This window comes from Sinocyclocheilus rhinocerous, unplaced genomic scaffold, assembly GCF_001515625.1.
Source record: "Sinocyclocheilus rhinocerous isolate Xijiao unplaced genomic scaffold, SAMN03320098_v1.1 scaffold1307, whole genome shotgun sequence".
In the NCBI taxonomy this organism is placed as follows: domain Eukaryota; kingdom Metazoa; phylum Chordata; class Actinopteri; order Cypriniformes; family Cyprinidae; genus Sinocyclocheilus; species Sinocyclocheilus rhinocerous.
In genome coordinates this window covers 508,117-529,040 of record NW_015631048.1, presented here as the reverse complement: position 1 = coordinate 529,040, position 20,924 = coordinate 508,117, and the positions used below count along the sequence as shown (strand labels likewise).

Genomic DNA, 20,924 nt, shown 5'->3' with positions numbered 1-20,924 from the left:
GGGATAGTTCACCCAAAAATTAAAATTCTGTCATTTATTACTCACCCTCATAGCGATCCAAACCTTGTAAGACCTTTGTTCATCTTCAGAACACAAATTAAGATATTTTTTATGAAATTTCTGACCCTGCGTAGACCGCAACGGAACTACCACATTCAAGGCCCAGAAAGATAGTAAGGACATCATTAAAATAGTCCATGTGACATCAGTGCTTCAACCATCATTTTTGAATAAAAATATCTTAATTTGTGTTCCAAAGATGAACAAAGGTCTTACAGGTTTGGAACGACATGAGGGTGAGTAATTATTAATGACAGAATTTCCATAATTTAAATTTAGGAACAGAAGCTTTAAATTGCTGTTAAATTTTAGGCTATGTATCTTGACACTTCAGAAAATTATTTTGTTTGTAGCTTTGTATAATTATGTTTGTATGTTTATGCCTTGATCAGGAATCGATAAAGAGAAGGTGGATCTGTCCCCCACCACGGGTCTGGCAGCCAGCGGACGCACACGCCACGGTTCAGCCAGCCAGGTCCAGAAACAACGCAGCACCGGCAGCTTTAAAGGACCTAGTATCAAAAAGATTGTATGAGACCTACAGCACAGCAGGGTTTAGCCCCTGCTGAACATCTTACATACATTGTGCTGCATTTTATGCGGTTTCTCTTCGCTCCTGCTAAACCCGCTGTTTACGGTAATCTGTAGGTTCTCTTGAAACTGTTAAGCCGTGTCTGCCAGGATCAAAATAAACTGAACGCCTCTGTTTTTAAACCAGTCACTGTTTTTTTCACAGGATGGGAGAAAGTCCAATATTTTTTTATTTTATTTTGTTTGTTCATAACGGAACTTTAACTTGTTTTGTTTTTTTTATACATTTGATGGAATCACAGACATTGCCTAAAGGTGGTGTCCTGAGTATTTTATTTAAAAGCACTAATTTCTGTCTTAAATTTAAAAGATAAAAATATTAACCAAGTGCCATTTTTTGTTCAATTGTATTTGATTTTATTTGCTTAATTATGTTTACGTTTTGTTTTTGTTTGCATCTTTTGTGGTTGTTTCTTTGTATGGAAGGAATAATTTAGTTTCCTGGAGAGTCCCCTAAAACAAAAATGTGCAATCGCTCATGCAGTACTGCAGAAATTAACCTTTAATAGCCTTTATATTGTATCGTAAATAAAGTATTCATTATATTATAGTATTAATACTATTACAAGTTGCTGGTCCACCTAAACTATGATCCCTATCCCAAACCCAACATACTTTACCAAAATGATTTGTGAATTTCTGAATTCTGATTGGCCTGATCTATCTGAAATGTATTAGCTGTTATTTCTCAATCTATTACAGCTCTTGTGGTGGTTATGATCTGTCAGTTTTGGATTAGAGGGGAGAGATTGAAGACTGAATGTAATTTAGCATATAAAAAAGCAGTTTTGCAGGAAAAATTAATCAGCTGTCAACTGAAAAAGCATTCAGATATATATATATATATATATATATAAAAAGAAAAACTGAGGGTGACAGCCAAGATCTCATTGGGTTATACTATGATATGGCCCCTTGAACAAAAAGAGATTGAAAAACTTGCTTTTTTAGGGACAACTCTAATGCTTTTTTCAAAGTTTACTTCAGCCTTATTTTCTCAATGTTTTGTTTCTTTTGGTTTCTGAACTTTTAAGATTCTTGGTTCCACAAGACTGTACCATCCTGTTTTGAGTTTGTGGACTGCAGCAGGTTTTCTTTACTGGTCATGTACAGTAAACGTTATGCCCTGTGTGCTGATGTTTGTATTTTTGTTCTATTTTTCTCTCAAATGAAATCCAAGCTTGAAATCTTTTACCGTTACCCCATATACAATGGTGCCATTTTGACTCTTAGACATGTTGAAATCTGTGTATTGGGGGGGGGCAAAAAATTTTTTTTTTTCTGTTTTACTAATTGTTGCTTTCATATTGGTACGTCTTAATGTGAGAAAGGTCAAGGGTTGAACATGGGTTTAGTAATGGCAGAGATTGTTGGATGTTTCAAACACTATAGTGAATTTTTTTCTCTTTCGGCACTTCAGGTTATGCAAACTTTTACATAATTGTTCTCTTTTGTTTCTTTTTTTATGTTGATAGCTTCACCTCTGTAAATATTTTTTGTGTAAAAATAGAAAAGTATATTTACTACACTGTAAATACAAGTGACTATGACCTTGTATTATTTTGCTTTTTGTAAAGCAGTTAATTACTGAATATGTACAACATAAAATATGAATTATTGTCAATCAATCATGTTCACTGCATTATGTCAATTAACATGGAGGAAATATTAAGGGTTGCACTGAAGATTGAAACCTTTGTGTCTTCTGGACCCTCTTTATAAAACGTTGTTATCATATGATTTCATATTTACAGATGTAACACTAATAAATTACATTTCTGCCCAGGTTGTTTATCATTGTGTGATATTTGCTGGTAAAAAGCTTACCCTTTATAGAGTATACAGAATGAATAACATCTGAAGACTTGAATGAAGATTCCTGTTCTGTTTTGTTTAAGTAAATCAGTAAATGGAGCACCTTATTTTTCCTGTAAGAGCAACCGCTACCATTTGTAAATGTAATGTGTCTGGCTTCTTTAGCTGTACAAAACAGCTTGCTTTGTTTATTAAAAATGCATACTTAAAAATCTAGACTTAGAATTTTTTTTAAATTCATACTTTAATTTTACTGTCAGATGGACAAATAAACTTACTTGAACTTTGAGCTTCACGTTTACTAAAACTTAACATTTAAATTTTTCTGTCAAATCATAGAGTATCTGAAATGAATGAGGGTAAAAGTGAGGTCTCAAGCAATTGACACTGTTCTCACACTTTCACGCCACAAGTCCATTTTCTCACGCAGTCAAAAGCACCCTCAGGTCAAACTAACAATAGGATAATGCGAGAAAAATGTTGTAAAGGCTCCAGAGCGCATCTGTATTTGCGCTCTGGAAAGCGTCAAAAGTTTCTATTTACAACGTATTTTTGTAGAATTGAGCAATGTAGCCAATCACAGACACAACTGTTGTTTTTTTAAACACCTTTGATTGGTCATTGCGTTCAAGAGATCAACAAATATGTCTGTGATTGGCTACATTTCTTGCTACTGCAAAACCCCTGTAAATGGGAACATTTCACAATCCCCAGAACTCAAACTAAACTTTCAATGGAGCGTTTGCTAAATCTGTATCAACTGAGGGTGCTCTTGCTATTTTTAAAATTGACTTTTTGATGTTTTATACCAATGTTTTAACTTTTTTTTTAACAAAAAATGATTTGTGATCAAACATTAATTGGCGGACCCCCTTTGTAATTATGTACTAACTCCTGTAGATAATATATTTTTTGCATTTGCATTGAAATACATATAATCAAAATACATTATAATCAAGATTTAAATTTTGTTAGTTCAATTTTACGTAATTATATCAACTGATTGCTGTCACGAACACACGTGTGCTCCCGTGACGTCACGCACACACCAGCGCTGCTGAACTTCGGTGAGCAGAAAGATATCAAACAGAAGCTTGTGCTATAATATGTAAAATGCAGATCTCTTTCTGGTTTGTTTGTTCGTTGGCGCATGTGTTGATTAGTTAAATGCATAATTTGGCTTTCAACGTGTTTTCACACTAAAGCCAAAGTTTTTGACCCCATAAAGGTAAACTAATTATTCAAATGCGACCATAGTGTACTGAAGCATTTATCAAATTATTAAAATTACAGAATGATTGAGACTCTGTAGCTAGTTTTACTTCAACAGTTTTCTTAATTAATATTTCCTCAGAATTTGATGGCTGCATGTTGTTATTCCAACTCATTTGTAAATGTAATGTAAATATTGGGACATAGCACTTAGTGCTATATTGAAATTCTCCACATACTCATTATACATTATAAATTTAAGCTTGACATCCTCTTATTGACTTGAATTGTTAACACTGTAAAAAAAAAAATATTGATACTGATACTCATGGGCAGTCAGAAATCAAGATGTGTGGTGAATGTCATGGTGACAGCTGTATTTAACAGTGCCACGTGTGTCGATTATGTGTTGCTGGGATATTTGAGCTGCTAATGAGATTGCTCTGGTTCAGTCTTCTATTGCAGAAGTGTTGGTGTCAAGACTCACTCCCCCTCTGAGCTCAGACGTCTCTCCTTACAGTCTAGTGCCACTCAAGACTAGGGATGGTCTTATTAGATGTAGCTGACCTCTCGATCTCTCTCTCTCAGTGGGATCAGTGGAAAAAGGATGCTGCTGTCGTTTAGGCCGCTGATCTCTGTCTCTGTGCTGACTCTGCTGGGCTGGTGCTGGTACAGCTTTAGGAGGAGGAGGACGATGACAAATCCTCTCTGGACTAAAGAGAACGTGTGTTGTTCGGACAGAAGCAGCCCTGTTCACTCCTCCCCTGCTGACTCCAGTATTTTGGGGGAAAGGTCAGTAGTGCTGAGAGTACATGAGTTGTGTCTGTTAAAGGTTGCATAATTGGTTAGCCACAGTTTTAGGTGGTAATATCTTCTTAAATGAACTCTTCTCTGCAAACATATGTTATGTAAGTTGTACATTTGACCTTCAGGAGGTCGCAAATGATGCTAGGGAGTCCACAAACATTTTAAAATTAAAAATAAATATTATTAGAAGATTATAGGGTCCTTAAGATATAAATGAAATATATGTAACTTTTTTAACGTTCATATTGATAATACTAATAAAACAGTAAAAATCATAATGATATTTGTGATTTTAAAATCACACTTTTTACGTACAGCAGCTGCATGTTTAACATAAAAATATAATAATATCATATATGCTGTCAATTAATTTTGTTGTCTTTGATATATCTCACTTAATATTGTTCTCACACCGTGTAGATTAGGGGTTTTATTCATAATTATAGAGATGTCTTTTTGTGAGGGAAGAGAGCTCCATTGCAAGCAAGTCCTTGACAGCAAAATGTTTCAAAACCCCTAAATCATCCTTTTACCAGTTGGACTAATTTTTCCATTTTTGACGAATGGAAAAGCTTGGTTTATACCAAGTTACCCTGAAACTTACCTTGACCAATCCAAGTAAGACATATTGAAAGAACAGACAGATTTGATTTTCCCAGAGTGAAGACCGACACTGTACTCTTTCTGTTTTTCTTCTGTTACAGTGATCTGAACATGGACCACAGCAACTCAGGATCCTCTGAAATCAAAAACCTTACCAGCACCTCTTCCAAAATAGGCCTCACCAAGGGAGTTCGACCCGAGCCAGAAGGAGAAGTATCCGTTCGCTTCCCTGAGACTCTCCAAACAGAGCAAGAAAAGGACAACATTGCTGGTGAAGGTCATCCAGACTGTGGAGAAGTTAGTGAAGATGACTCTGGGCTTGAGTCTGATCCGGTTTGTCTCTCTTCAAACCACCTTGCCACCGACTCTCACACTTTAACAGAGCAACAGTCAGGTCCTGTCCGCTTGAACAGTCATAATGGCAGCAGCCTGACCCCTGATGGAGGCCTGAACCAGGAGAACCTGGAGAAGATCAGTTCTGTTCAGGTCCAACAGGTCATAGACGCAGTAGCAGAGGACTGGGAAAACCAGGAACCCAGTGATCCACATGAGCTTAGATTTCAGTTTACTGCTCAAGAATCATTCAGCTGTGATGACAACAGAAGAGTATGCCTTCCGGGCGCCAGCTCTTTCAGGGAAAAACTACTCAGCCATTTAGGAGCTTCTGGTGGAGATGATTCTGGATGTGGTTCCTGCTTCTCAGAGGATGCATCCGGTGCAGAGGAGCCGACCAGAGAGTTGTCTGAGGAAGGCCAAGGGTTTGTGATGACCCCCACAGAAGCAAACACAGACAGCATTGAGAGTAAAATTACTCCCTGTATGCTCGGAGTGACAGAAGGAGAGGAGGAGGCCTTGAGAGGTGCGTGAAACATTTACTCTCCAAACTCTTGCAGTTATCCTCCTGTTAAATTATTGAAATGAATAAACTGGCCTTTGAACTTTTTTTGTAGGCCTATGCATTGTTTTTTTATGTATTTTATTATTTGTTTTACTTATATACAGTATAAAGTCAGACTTCAATCACAAAGCAGTAAAAATGTCCACATGGATCTCGTCTCCAGGTTCAGATGTTAAAAGCTGCATTAGTGCTGACACTCAGGTGAGCAGCTTGGCTCCACCTCCAGCCCCACCCATCATTCTCTGGGACATAGAGGTGCCAGCGGTGAGCTCCGCCTACAGACACACCCACATACTGATATTGTTTGAATTTTAGCCCATTAAAAGACTTGTGTATGAACGTGTTCAGGTATGCACCACAACAGAAAAGATACATGATCTTGAAGTATTAGACTCACTACAGAAGAGCTCAAGTTACAGGGCATATAGATGCCTATATACTTTGTGTGTGTGCGTGCTGATATAAGAAGAGTGACATGACTTCCATAAGAGAAAGAAAGACTTGTTGTCCTTTGCAGCATCTGGTTGGCCGATTGATCGGGAAGCAGGGGAAGTTTATGAACTTCCTGAAGCAGGGCTCTGGAGCAAAGATCTATGTATCCACCCTGCCGTTCACTCAGGAGATTCAAATCTGCCACATCCAGGGTAGGTATTCCCATGATGATGATGGGTACCTCACTCCATGCGCTGAATTCACATCTGTGTTTGTTCATCCAGGCTCACAGCAGCAGGTGGATGATGCTCTCTCACTCATCAGGAAGAAGTTTAAAGATCTGGATGTGACTAATTGTGTTCCTCTGCCCTGCCTGCCAATCACATCCTGGGTGAGAACTCTTATAATCATATCATTAACTCAATTCCAATGACTTTCTTTCTTCTTTGGAACACAAAAACATCATGAAAGTTTCACAAGAGAGATATAAAAAGATCAGATGACTTACGACTTAAATTTCAAGTTTTCTCAAATTGTGCAATAGCTTTGTGTGAGGAACAAACTGAAATTTAAGTGGAAAACTGGTGCTTTAAGACACATCATGCCAACTTTGACACCAGTGACGTTAAATATCCTGACTTGGTGTGTCTTGAGGTGCCAATTTAATGTTCAGTATGCCTGAATGTGAGAGTAGCCGTGTGCATTGTTCTGTTGTTTCCGTAGCTGCTGCTGCCTCAGGATGTGTTTGTGGAGGTGATCGTTTCGCGGGTGGAGGCGGGTCATCATCTGTTTGTTTAGCAGCACAAGCATCCGTCTTATCAGGCCCTTTCCACCCTTATTCAGCACCTGCAGCTCTGCTACTCTCAGCCAGGATGTCCCAGCCTGCCCACCCCTGTCGAAGGTATATAGACCCCTACTGAAACACACAGATCTCAATGTGGAGAATAAATAATTTATATTCACATTTACATGTATTAATTTAGCAAATGCTTTCAATAGGAACAACACAACATCTGTCTCTACCATAGCGTTTTATGGTTTTGCTTTTGTCCTCCATAAAATATCTCTTTTAGATTCAGCACAACTTTATTGGCATGACTTTAAACAGTTCTTTTAGTTTCTTTATTAATACCATTTCCCATATTTTAGAATACTAGTAAAGTTACAACACTATGAAATAACACATTTTATTTGAGTACGTAGCAACCAACTTCACGAGGTTCAGAAATCGATCTAATATGCTGATTTGTTTCTCAATAAATATTTCTTATTATTATCAATGTTGAAAATATTGAACATATGTACAGTACATACATACACACACACAGATAGACATCATCTCTGATAGTATATGTCAGTGGTGGCGAACTCCGGTCCTGGAGAGCTGCAGAGTACAGCTCCAACCCTAATTAAAGCTCACCTGCCTGTAGCTTCCTAGTAACCATTCAGACCTTGATTAGCTTGTTCAGGTGTGTTTGATTAGGGTTGAAGCAAAACTCTGCAGGGCTGCAGCTCTCCAGGACTGACGTTCGCCACCCCTGGTATATGTCCTAAATTTTATGAAATATTGCTCAAACTGTGGCAAGTCGAATTATAATTAGATTTCATGGAGGCAATGTGGTCATCTCTCAAAATAATTTGGATTTCTTGTTGTCATCTAGTTTGAGGAAGTCTGTCTGTTTTCTGTCTGCCTCTGTCAGTGGGGGTGGTCTGTGCAGCTCCGGTAACAGGAAGTGGCTGGCAGAGAGCCCAGGTCATCCAGTATGACAGAGAGTCTGCCACAGCTCATATCAGATATGTAGATAATGGAGGTTATGACACCGTGAACAGCGCCACCCTCAGGCAGATCAGGTCAAGTGGCTTACATTTGGTTTGATTATTTGTCTGTAATTGTTTTGGAATGAGTTCAATCTGATATTTGAGGATTGTTTTCACAGGTCAGACTTTGTAACATTGCCATTCCAGGCAGCCGAGGTTCTGCTGGACAATATCACTCCTTTGCCAGGTAAAAAATTTGCCTGTTTATGATTAAAAATGCTTTCTGAGATGTGCTGCTGCTCATGGATGTGTACTAACAACAGTACTGTGTTATTTTGTAAAAAAAAAAAACGGACAAATAAATCAAATCATAAATACTGAAATATGCTAAAAATGAAAAGCCATTTGTTTGCTTTGATAGGAGAGGAGGAGTTTTCCCTGGAGGCCAAAGCAGCGCTGGAGGAATTAACTGCAAATATGGCCTTAATCATCAAGGTTATAACAAGCAAACACATTTGTCTTTCAGTTTTTTCTTGTGTATTTATATATTATTTCCATGGTATTGAATGATTTCACTAGGCTGGAGATTCTCAAACTTTTTTGTCAGCAATTTGACTTAAAATAATTACTTGAAATGTTGTTTACCAATACATTTGAATGTTCACAGTCGGTTTATAGTCAAATGACATGCAGCTAAACAATTTTTTTGTTTGTTTTTTATTTTTTAGTTACATTTTTAAATGTAATTTAAATTTTACAATTTCTGATTTTATGATTATCAGCTTTTCATCAACTGGCAAATTTTTCATCAGTTCTGCACTTGGTGATCAAAAACAGCTCTGAGGAACATTTTCATAAGTTCTAAAACAATTCAGACATAATGGATGTTGTTTATGATCAGGTGACAGGCAGTCAAGACGGCCTTCCTCTGGTGCACATGTGGAAACAGGCAGGAGACGAGGTTTGTACATCTAATTTTTATTTACTAAATCTTTCAATTTCAGCTATAACTGTTACTTTTGTGCTTTATATGTCTGCAGGTGGTTCTGGTGAACAGATTACTGGCTGAACAGGGGTTTTGCACCTGGTTTGAGACGCAGTGATGGCACAGCTTTTCACTTATTCTCTCTTGAACACCCTTTTGCACAGTAAATCATGTATTCCACTTTTTGTCTATTTGTTTGTTGTTTGAAGATTTTGTTAGAGACCTAATTTTTGAAGAATTCTCTTTAAATGGTTAATACTATGCTATTTGATGTTATTTAAATGATAATTGAATTAAGTTATTGCTCCAGAATGCATTGCAGAGTAAACCAAAGCTGCTTATGTGAACAGCTGCTAATATTGTACTGTTCTCTAAGATTATCTCTTGAATGCTGATGGTTTGAAAGATTGTGTTGTGCTCAGGTATTTTGATATTGAAGTATATAGATTTTTTTGTAGTAATTTTTGTTTTCTGTTTAGATGTATTTGTTCTTCTCTGGGTCTTTGTATTTTGTTTCTTTTCTTCAAGATAAGGGTGGGGACAGTGTTGTGCTCTCTGACTGTAAAGCATGAAAGAACTCCAGCAGTGAAGAGCATTATGATCCCCTGCTGAAATGAACTTGTATGGTTCAGTGTTCTGTACTCTCATGCTGACGCTGCCAAACATCTCACTGCTGTTGTTGAAGTAAAAGATCTGTGGAAATCACAAACATGGTGTGCTTTTCTGTCTCATGTGCTTATGATGACTTTTTATACTGTCCTGAAAAACCTGCATGACAGATATAGTTCAAGTATATATTTAACAAGACAAAAGCTCAAAGCTGCTCCGTATTTGGCTCCATTTTAACATTTAATGCATGGTTTATAGCCTATTTTAACGAGTACCAACCTCCATAGCAAATAATGTCTGTTGTTTTAGCCCATGTCTGATTTATTTAGTATGTCACAATATCTTCCTAATAGGAAAAAAGAGTTTATAAAGTTCATACTTCCTGACAGATTTGAAAAAATTACATGCACCTGCTATTTCTGGCCAACAGATGTCACTCAGTGTAAAGCTTTGAATGGCTGGTTACTAGGTGTTTAAAATAGTGTTCATTTTTAGAGGTGAAGTTATTCATAGATACATTAACATTATATATTTATATATTTTATTGATGGTGATTACTCTAATATGGGCAATCAAACCAAAAAAAGCAGAAAACTGCCCTGGAAAACCTGCCTTGTAGAGTTATTAGTGGCAATCAACAGGGAAACACATCCAGTTGACTTACCCATGTGAAAGATTACACGGCAAGGCACTTTGTAGAGAAAAGGTGATTTCTATTGCAATGATTCGCTTGAAATATCATGGAAAAGTGTGCCGAAATGGACTGAATATTTAAAGCGCCTGCTGACATTCTTCAATAAACATGCAGAAAGCTCCCTGTATTTGGCCTTGCTCTCGTATCTGCCTGCTGCAGGGGGTCTGATTGGTTTGCTCTGAGGAAGCTGAATGTCACGGCAGATTCTGTTGTATGTGTACTCTCACATTCTCCAGTCTTAACTTTGAGATTTCTATTCCTAACCCTTCCCTAAGAAGAAAATCCTCTCCGTTTCCAGAGTGGCCTGATGAATGTGTATTATCCTAAAGAGGAACATTGATCTGTTAGGCAGCTAACAGATGCACAGCATTAAAAAATTAGACTTTCAGTAAGCAGAAGATTCACTCATTAATCAAACACAGATGCCGCTGTGACTGCTGGGTCTCCCTCACAGATTGGGCTCATATAACATGATGCAGCTTACTTTTCTTGATACGGGAAACAAACACTCTTACTACTTCTAAAACTCTCCATGATGTACCCTTTACCAGCAGAAGTCATTTTAATACCAAATATCAGAGTCGGAACATCAATTTCAGACTGCGTTTCTGGACTGCTATGGGTTTGAGAAAGTTTATTAGAACATTAGCAGTATGATCTATGTGTTTACTAGTGAGGAAAGATATTATTGGCTGGTTAAAGACTTCTCATTTGGCAGTGGGAAGCAGTGCTTGTTTTCCACAGTGATCTGGTTCTGTGAAACTAGAGCTGCAGTCATTTGATAAACTTCCTATTTGAGCATTTCCATATCAATGAAGACAGCAGATGTCACACTAACACTGATCTATCCATTCTGCACGCTCACTCAGCAAAGGGGAGAAAGGCTCAGAAACACATTGCCTGCATGTGTGGGGGTGTCAAGTTTTTCAGCACCCTTCCAGAAAATTAACATACATAGGCTATCAAAAGATGTCTTATGTTTATGGATAAACAATATTATCAAGTTAGTATAAAACAGTAGAAATAATTGGAAAGTCCACACCATGTAAGAAAAACAAGCATGTTTCATATAGTAAACTCCAGTGTTGTTTTAGTATCATTGATATACTATTACATGTTCTGTTAATATCTTGAATTAGATTTTATTCTGTTTTCATTTTAATTTGAGTTAAAGTTTTAGCCATTTTGTTGTTTATTTTTCTATATGTTTTTTATTAGCTTTTAGGTTTTTGTTTTAGTTAATTTAGTTTTTGTTATTTTGGTGCAGTTGTTCTGGCAACTTGCTGAAGTAAAATAATTTTAAGTTATGTTTATTTTATTTCAAGTAGGTAATAAAAGTTTTAGGTGCCAAAAGAATGCAAGGACTTTCCACCTTTTAATACAAACAATTGAAATCCAAACAAATTTATATACAAGTATATATACAAATATATCTTACTATTCTCTTATATCTTACATTCACTAATTACTGATTTTGTGGGAATTTATGACATTGCCACTAATAAGAAGTCAAACTACAATCACCCACATGACAGAATATGCTTGTGCCTCAAAGAAAAACTAGATTTTATTCTAGTGTTTTGAATTACAGTGCTTAATTTGAGTTTAAACATTAATTTTCTATTTTCAAAATGCCTCTTGGTTGTATTTATTCAGAAGGTGGCGCAAATGTAAACTTTATAGGGTTTAAAGAGCTTACTGAAGAACTGAATGTACTCTCGTGGTTGCTGTCAAACGCTGCTAACCAACAGAGGGCGTGGTTAGCAGCGTTCCCTTGATAGGTAGGCGCAGATCCCCGCCGGATTGGTTGGCTGACGCTTTCAGCCACGCCTCTCCCGAGAGGGGCGGGAGCCGCGCGCAGATCCCACGTGTGACGCTAACGCTCCCGGTTCGGTAATATTCGTTGAGCTGGGGCTGCAGTGTCCGTGTGTATGCGTGTGTTTGGAGTTGGTTGGACTTTGAGCTATGGAAGCGGACGCGAGTCAAGTCACCTCTGGAAGTCCGAATGATTCGCAGCACGACCCGGGGTAAGAAGACAGGACGAGTCTGTGTGTTTGGAGTTTGATTCTGCTTTACAGCGCGAGCGAACGAGCGCGTGTCCTTCCTCGCGCAGTTCTGCTGATGTTTTGATTGACAGGTCATGTCTAACGGCTCGTTTTAGCCGGTTCACAGCTCAAGCTGTGCGTAGGTCGCTCTTTATGAGGTATTTACACGGAAATGGCCGTTTTGACATCTGGAGTCACTTATACCATGTTTTCTCCTTACAGTAAAATGTTTATCGGTGGCCTCAGCTGGCAAACCTCACCAGGTAAGGCGAATTTCTTCTGTTTTGGAGTTGTTTTGCTTTATATTTATCCATGGCATGTTTCAAGAGCTGTGGTGTTTGTATGTGTGTCATTGCGCACATGGTTATTGTGATTTCCAGTCATCTGACACTAAAAGCGAGGCGACGCGACAAAACTTGAACGCTCTCATTATAATCAACGAAGTGTGATGCGCGCGACCTTCGTTGATTATAACGGCAGTGTGCAGGCTGCGCGTCGTTCACTTGTAACGGCGTAACCCTCTTGTGTCCTTGTGTTTGTGTTCAGACAGCCTTCGAGACTATTTCAGTAAATTCGGGGAGATCAGAGAATGTATGGTGATGCGCGACCCCACAACCAAACGCTCCAGGTAAACACGTGCTCTCTCTATGTTCTGTCTGTATTCTGCTGTATAAAATTGCCTTTAGGGCAAATCAAGAGTAACACGATAGGAAGCTGATTCTTTGACATTGAGTTAGGAGGACTGGACTGTACTGCAAGAAATCTAAATTATATTACAAAGGACAAAGTGTTTTTGCTTATATATACACACACACACACACACACACACACACTATATCATAGATAGGTATCTCAGTCTCTGCCTTTTCTACATAATTGACAGTTACCTATATAAGGGGAGGCGACCCTAATATGGCCACAAACCGTAATAAGCCCACTTGTTATATTTTGTAATATGTAAAGACAAAGCATGAGAGAAATTATGTTTTGTGGCAAATTCAGCCAATTGAATGGTCAGTCCTTGACTTATTTAGGATATGTTGTTACTATCTGACACTGTAGAAGTCGCATTAAAAACCTTTTTTGGGGGGGAAATTGTTGATGAAAGTATTGAGAAAAATTTTCATTTTGAGATTAATAAATTTAATTTATTTATTTTTATATTTTTTCTTTTTTAGCAATATTCTGTATTTGGAAGGATGAAGTATTTGTAGCACTGGAGTGGCGTTTCAAAGAGTAGTAGAACAACAAAAACGAATAAAAACAGTGTTTGTAACTATATTAAATGGGGGAAAAAATGAATGCTCTGGGAATGTATAATCCATAAATATAACTTTTTTTATTTTTGTGAATGTGAGTTTCTAAGGAAGGCTGCCATTTGATTCTATTGTTCCTTCTAAACTGGGCTAAGAATCCATTGAATCTCATATAAAAACATTAACGGAATTAATTGTGCTCAAAACACTGTTCATGAACTTTACCCACTTGCATTGAGAAAAAAAGACATGAGGGTCTCTATAGGCCCTAAAATGAGAGTCTGGTTTAGCAAAGAAGTATCTTATGCAGCCCTCTGTGAACATCTCGCTGCGTGTGTGTGAAACAAAGCGACGGCGAGTTGTGCGCCTTCACACTAGAGTTTACGGTACGTTAAATACAGGTGCGTTACACATCCATTCAGATGAACTGAAAAACAGCACAGATCGCAGAATTTATTAGCAATTGGCTAATATTAGACATAATTTAGTCGCCCAGAGTGAAGATTTAGTCGCATATGCGAGTGATTTACTCGGAATGTAGAGGGTTGTTATGGTTCAGTGGGTGCTGAAATTTTTTTAAACTTAATTTTGTCAGTTCATGACGAATACTTAAATTATGATAGAATATTTAATTTTCTTCATAATTTATAGTAATGATCTTTAAATTTAGGTTTTGGTGGGCTTAAAGGGTCACTTGCCCTTATATAAATATTTGATAAATTGTATAAATATTTGATGTGCTATAAATGACTGACCAGACCTGCCAATATTTCCGGACAGTGTTTATTATATTTTGTATCTGTGCACTTTATGTGGTTAATGTGTTTGTACAATGCATTTATATTATATATCTATACTTTATTAAAGGGCATAAGAATAATTTGAAAAGTGTAGCAGTGAAACACTAAAGCACTGAGAAGTTGTGATTATCTCACAGCAAGTGGACATTTCTAGAAGTGTCATAATGATTGCAACACCCCTGCCTTCACTGTGTGTATCAGCAAATACAAGAGCGCTTTGTATGCTGTCACAATTTTTCTGCCTCTTCTGTGGAGTTATCTCCTGACCTTCACTGTGTTTTGTGTTTTTGTTCCACAGAGGGTTTGGCTTCATCACGTTTGCAGATGTTTCCAGTGTAGATAAAGTCTTAGCGCAACCACACCACGAATTAGACTCCAAGACGGTATGTATCACTTCATAACGTTCGGTTTCTGTAACTGTGAGAATAGAGTGTGTGCACTGAAACAGATGTCATTCAGATGAAGTTCTTTCCCACAGAGTTTTTCATTTCCTTTCTCATCTCTGTTTATTTCCTGCCTCTTTATTAAAAAGTTAGGTTTTTTTTGTCGGATTGAGTGGACAGAGTTTTACGAACTTGCATATCAGGCTTAACAATATGTATGGCCTAGGGCCAGCGTGAAGGAAATCGGCACTTTAGGGCCAGAACTGCATTGTAAATCTTATGATATGTTGATCTTGTACATGTCTTGGTTTTATGTGACTTATTAGTGTTGGTAAACATGATAAAAAAAAAAAATATATATATATAAATTCATTTTTAATTAAAAATAATAACATCTGAGCAACTGGCCCATCCTTATTGTTTAACAGAACGCTGTGTGTTAAAATTAGTTCTGGCATCTGTGTAGATGGTGCTTAGACTGACATTCATTCAAGGACTCTGAGCTGAAATGTGTCCTTTCCTTGTTTATCTGGGAAATGACTCAGAGATCAATCATTATAAACACCTGATCTCATTGAACTGAAGGGACATCTCTGGATTTCCCCTTTCTTTCCTTTCACAGTCACCTGAGACTCATGGGCATGCACTTCCCATTCATATGGATTTGATATTTCCATTTGCATGTCTTCATATAATAAACTTGCATTCCTCCTATATATTAAAATAAAAATTCAGTTCACTCAACTCAGTTCCTTTATTCTGTTCAGTACAAATTCCAAACCAAACTATGAAGATACTGTAAAAAATGACCCCTAGAGTGTTTAAAGTGTGAACATTTATAATAGAAATATGTAGTTACATCAGTCAGTGTGCTGGCATTCTGAAAATGACACTTCTCTGCTGTGCGTTGATTTCTTTAGTGTGTTTAGTTTGTAGACAAAAACAACAAAAAAAACTTAAATGTCAGACAAACTACGCCGAACACCTGGAGCGACTACACCACACGCTGCCTTCATTCTCCAAGTCTTCTGTGCTCCAGAAACACTCGCGTGTCTGACGCTGTCTGTAAATCTGACGGTAATGAATAATTACGACTGGCAGTGAGGTTTCAGGGCTGTGCTGTGTGTCGCTTGTGTTCAGCTGAAATCAGATTTCTGTGAGCTTTTTATCGCAGTGGGGGGTTGTTATCTCGTCTCCTGCAATCGGTGCTGAGTTTTGTACAGTGTACGAGAACAATAAACACTTCGAGTGATGTCTTTTTGAAGAGAAACTTTTGGTGGAGGATGCATCTACCTGGCGTATTAAAAAAACAGGCTGTGTTTTAAAACTTAGTGAGCTGTCTACCTATATGGCATTTTCAAGAACTTTATAGTAGCACACACATCCATAGTGTTGTTCAGAATACAGTGATCAGTTTTGGAAGATTTTGGATGAAAGCTGCTTCAGGGGTTCTCTTCATACCTGGTATTAAGATCTGTCTCAGAGCGCTATTTAAACATGGTATAAATATATCTCATGCATCACCTGTGATCAGATTTTGAAGAATGGGTCTAACATAATGCAGAATGTCTACACAAATTTTAATCTAACCATAAACTAATAGTCAAGCATCATGTGAACTGAAACCGTTTTGTCCATGTATATGTTTAGACTTTTCCAAATCTTCACGTTTGTATGGTTATTTTAAGCATGGAACCAGCTAAGAGTACTTTATATGCTTTATGTAATGTGGTCGTTTCTGACTTTCAACAAAAGTGGTTGGAGTAATCCAGTTGCAAAATGCTTTGAGCCTCTTTTCGTATTTAGCGCTGACCACTTGCGATTGGATCAGCCAAAAAAAAGGATGTTAATACATTCTAAACTAGGCCTCCATCTGAAAGCAATAAAAGGCCACTAACACATTAAACTGTTACTGCTGAGATGGGAGAAGCTCAGTAATTGCTTCATCTGGAAATGCAGGACTTTATTTACACAATGTGTGCTTGAGTCTAAATTACATATTGGCTTAATAACTGCTGCTGTTTGATTTAAATTATTGCTAGGTTTACATTTTTTTTGTTAGTCTGATTGAATGGCTGGGACTACTGTGGTTTTGCTTTCCTTTGGAAATATCCAACAGTGATAGTAAAAATATTTTGTACTAATAGGCCTAATTAGTGATGACCTTTTAGGTCCTGACTCCATAGATGCAGCTTATTGATTTAATTGGAGATCTAATCAGTCAACTGTTACTGGACCATTTGCAAATGCATAAACTCAAAAACCTACATCAGATTGATCTGGAGCCTTTATTTACAGACCCAGCATTCACACAAATGTTTCTCAATTTATCCGTGCATTCATCAGAATGGGATGTTTGCTCTCAGGCTGTATGGAAAAATACTCCTAATTTCTACTGATTTAAAATTCAAAGCGTAATATTGTTTCTGCTCACACAGGCTTGTTTCTATGGAGTAATTGAGGTTGAATTGGTTAAGCCTCAGGCTAATTGCTAAAACAAATTGCTACATGAAATTCATCACAGAAAAGGTTTCCAAACCCAGGTGTTACAAAATCCATCTCTCTAATTGACCTGATTTGGGGAGATAACAATCACAGCTCAGTCAAACGGAATTATGGGAGTAAAAAGGTTTAGTTCATTGGACACCAGTGTGTCATTTCAGAGAATAATTACCCTGTGCACAGCACATTGAATTGACATATCTATATTTAAAATGGCCAACATATAGACGACACGCACATATAGAGAAGTCAAAAAATGACTCCTAAGATTCTATCCGGAAAGAAACAGACAGTGTGTGTGCATTTTATTTAGAAAGGCAGTGTCTGTAATGATACACACTTATATGCTGCAGAGCCCTCAGGCAAACGTTCAAATCTACACTAGGAGTTTTGCTACAATCTAAAGCCTTTGCCTTGCTGAACATGGACAAGTAATTTCCTGCAAGAACCCAATTTCGATCTGTTTATGTTTTTCATCTTTACTTCGTCTGCCTGTATGAGATTGTTTGAAACTCCTCTCTATAAGAAGCTGTATTAAGGCTGAGGTAAGACAGTGTGACATTGGAGCATGAAATAGTTTCTCTGATAATTCCTTCTGTCTGCACACCTTCACTAGATGGAAGACAAACTGAAATTAACAAGATGACAAGCCAAAGAGTTAATGCCATCATTCCAGTATGACCCATCCATGCTCGTAATTCAAAAGCTTGATGGTGTTGATGATTTCTTGAAGTATGAAAGAGTGTATTGTGATGAATTGGGCCTGGATAACTGCATTCATATGTGACTTTTTTTCCCTCATCATTCTCTCTCTTCTTTCTCTGTTTGTGCACAGATTGATCCTAAGGTCGCCTTTCCTCGGCGCGCTCAACCCAAGGTCAGAATTTTCAAACTTTTGCTTGATGCTGACATTGTCTTTTTTTGCTTAAGCATTCTCATATTTGTATTTTTCATGATGTTTTAGCCCTTGAGGTGCAGACCTGTGCATCAAAGTGTGAGATACCAATGATATGGTCAGTCAGTGATGTGTGTGTCCATCTGAAGTGATTTGCAGGGATTTGTGGGTAGTGCTCTTGATTAGGTGTCAGTGTGTCCATCACTTTTGTGCTAATGCAGTTCTTCTTCTTTACTCTTTAAATTGGCCTGAAGCTCAGAGTGTCCGCCCAAGTGCCGTCCACTCTGGCAGGTTCTTTCTTTTTTTTTGTCCCACAACAAACACGGTCAATAATGGATTTTTTTCTTGGTTTTGAGTGCCTCACAGATGAGTATTTTGTTTTTCTTTGCTGAACGGCTCAGGTTTCAGACAGGAGGAAAGTTCTCAGATCCAGGGCATGTCTACGAAGTCCGTTGGCATGTATTTCCAACATTTCCAGACAGTTCTTTCCCATTCTTTATTTGCCAGTTTTGGTCTTTTAACCTTTTCTTTTGCAACATAAAGAACGGCTCCGACGTCCCCCCCCCCCTCCACGGGTCATTTTTTTTGGCCCCCCCCCCCCAAACAATATGAACTCTCCCTGCAGAGAGCAGGTTATGAGAACTGAATTGTCAATTTCAGGGAGACACGGACAGGTTTCTCCGTCTAGTATCTTAGCATCATGTCTGCTGCGTCTTTTTTCTTAAACCACAAAGATAGATAAAGAATAATGTACTGCTGTTGTTTTTTTTCATAAGCAAACATAAGGCTGAGTGCATTAGTACAGAAAGAAATGTATTTATTTTAGTGTGAATCAGCGAATGTGGATTTTAAGGCATCTTAAGGCAATAGGATTAAGGCAGATCTATTGGCATTGCACTGGCTTTTTTTTTTTTGTACATGTAAAATTGATTTTAGACTGCAAGCAGCCAGTTAATCGTTCTTGTCACACATCTTGCCTGCACTCCGCCTGAACGGTAGTGCTCATGTTTATTTCTCATTGTGAGGTCTGTGTCCGCTAAAGAGTGAGACTTTTTTTTAACATGATTGCGGGTCTCCTGTTGTTTATGGACTCTTTATAGCGGTCCTGTGTTATTGCAGTTTGAAATTTGTGAGGTTTGTATTGAGGTGAAGGGAAATGTTATCATCTGCGCTGTGTTTGGAGCGAGAGATCTGGATAGGTGTGGTGACTTCAATGAGAACTTTAAGCAGTGAAATTCTGCTTTGGAGCTGTAATTCCCTTGTGATGTCATTTGAACTTGCAGGTGAGTTTTTTTCCCAGCTGTTGTGTCTGAGAATGCCATACATAACATGGCTATCCTCTCTTCTCCTGCAGATGTTTCTCAGACACAAGATGAGTCTCAGTCACAAGCTTGTCTTTGGTAGCCAAAGTGACCGTTGTCTCCTGAGATTTTTACCAGCCAACATTTGTTGCTGCCGTTGTGCCACACTGTGATATCACAACAGATCATGGTGTGTCCTGGCATGATTTTAATTGCCACTGGGACTGTGGCCTCTTGTGTCGTTAAAAGAGCTTTGAAATCTTGTTATGAAATGGCAGCTAGTCACGAGTCTCTTCAGAAAAGTTGACCAGCGTGATTAACGGTTTCCTGTCTGCCTCATTAGCATGTGCTCACCGTGAACCACCACTCAGCTTTAAGTTGTCCTTGATTACTAGAACCAAATGAAGGCAAATGAAATCAGTATCAACCAAATTTATCTTTGCAATGCAGAGGAAACACAGAAGCTGCATCTGAACGAAGTGGCATTTAGATGTATTTACACTGTTTAATGCAGCTCAGAGGGACATGGAATGATTTAACCTGCAGTTACAAATGCATAAATAATGTTTTACTATTTGAAATAAAAAAAAAATAATAAAAATGAAAAGATACTTTAAATGTGAAATTTAGCAAGTCACTGTTAATAAGTGTATCATTGCGATTGAACCAAATCATTTAAACGATTCATTCATGAACGAAACACGACATGTTGTTTAGAGATGCAAAACAGTGCTGTGGTTCTGTTTGGAATTATTTTTGTATTTAATGCTTTAAAGAGCAATTTTTGATTGTAATGTTCTGTTCTGCTATCTGTTCTGCAAAGGTAGCCTACAGCTGTCATAAAACCAGAGAGAGCCTTTCTGCTTGGCTAGAAACTGTAAAAAAAAATTCAAATAATAGCATTCCTATTGGTCAGTGTTAGAGGAACTCCGCTTAGTCTGATAGTTTCCCAGTATAAGTTGCCACAGTGACTGAAGGTGATCTATGTTAAATTTGCTTTATGGAACCAAATCATTTGACAATGAGTCAGACTAACTGAAATAAGCCTGGATTATTTGATAAACTTGTTTTATGAAACAGGCCTTGAGGCATTAAAAGTGATCATATTTTTTCCATTGCATCGTATTGCATCGAATCGAATCGAAATCGGATCGCACTGCATCATAATAGGGGTGTATCGCATCGCATTGGTAGCTGCTTCATATGTATCTTTAATGTATCGTATCATTGGCTATGCATCGAGATGCGTATCGTATCGGCCTCAGTCATGAGATGCAC

General features: G+C 37.8%; 2 protein-coding genes and 1 pseudogene across 4 annotated transcripts in view; all 3 read left to right on the top strand.

The window, feature by feature from the left end:
• LOC107741137 (neurofibromin) overlaps positions 1-1,487 on the top strand; it is a 48,824-nt gene extending 47,337 nt beyond the window's left edge. For both annotated transcript variants that reach the window (XM_016553730.1, XM_016553729.1), the window contains one exon: positions 453-1,487. In XM_016553730.1, coding sequence (XP_016409216.1) covers positions 453-595 — 143 coding nt within the window. In that variant the 3' untranslated portion in view covers positions 596-1,487. The remainder of the gene's footprint in view (positions 1-452) is intronic.
• Positions 1,488-3,665: 2,178 nt separating this feature from the next.
• Positions 3,666-9,919, top strand: LOC107741136 (A-kinase anchor protein 1, mitochondrial-like; annotated as a pseudogene).
• A 2,366-nt stretch (positions 9,920-12,285) lies between these two features.
• The window catches only part of msi2a (musashi RNA-binding protein 2a), a 209,642-nt gene continuing 201,003 nt past the window's right edge, over positions 12,286-20,924 (top strand). Inside the window, exons 1-5 of one of the 2 annotated variants that reach the window (XM_016553726.1) lie at positions 12,286-12,491; positions 12,732-12,772; positions 13,056-13,137; positions 14,864-14,948; positions 18,286-18,327. In XM_016553726.1, the coding sequence (XP_016409212.1) occupies positions 12,430-12,491; positions 12,732-12,772; positions 13,056-13,137; positions 14,864-14,948; positions 18,286-18,327 (312 nt within the window). In that variant the 5' untranslated portion in view covers positions 12,286-12,429. The remainder of the gene's footprint in view (positions 12,492-12,731; positions 12,773-13,055; positions 13,138-14,863; positions 14,949-18,285; positions 18,328-20,924) is intronic. The other variant, XM_016553727.1, reaches the window with a different exon arrangement.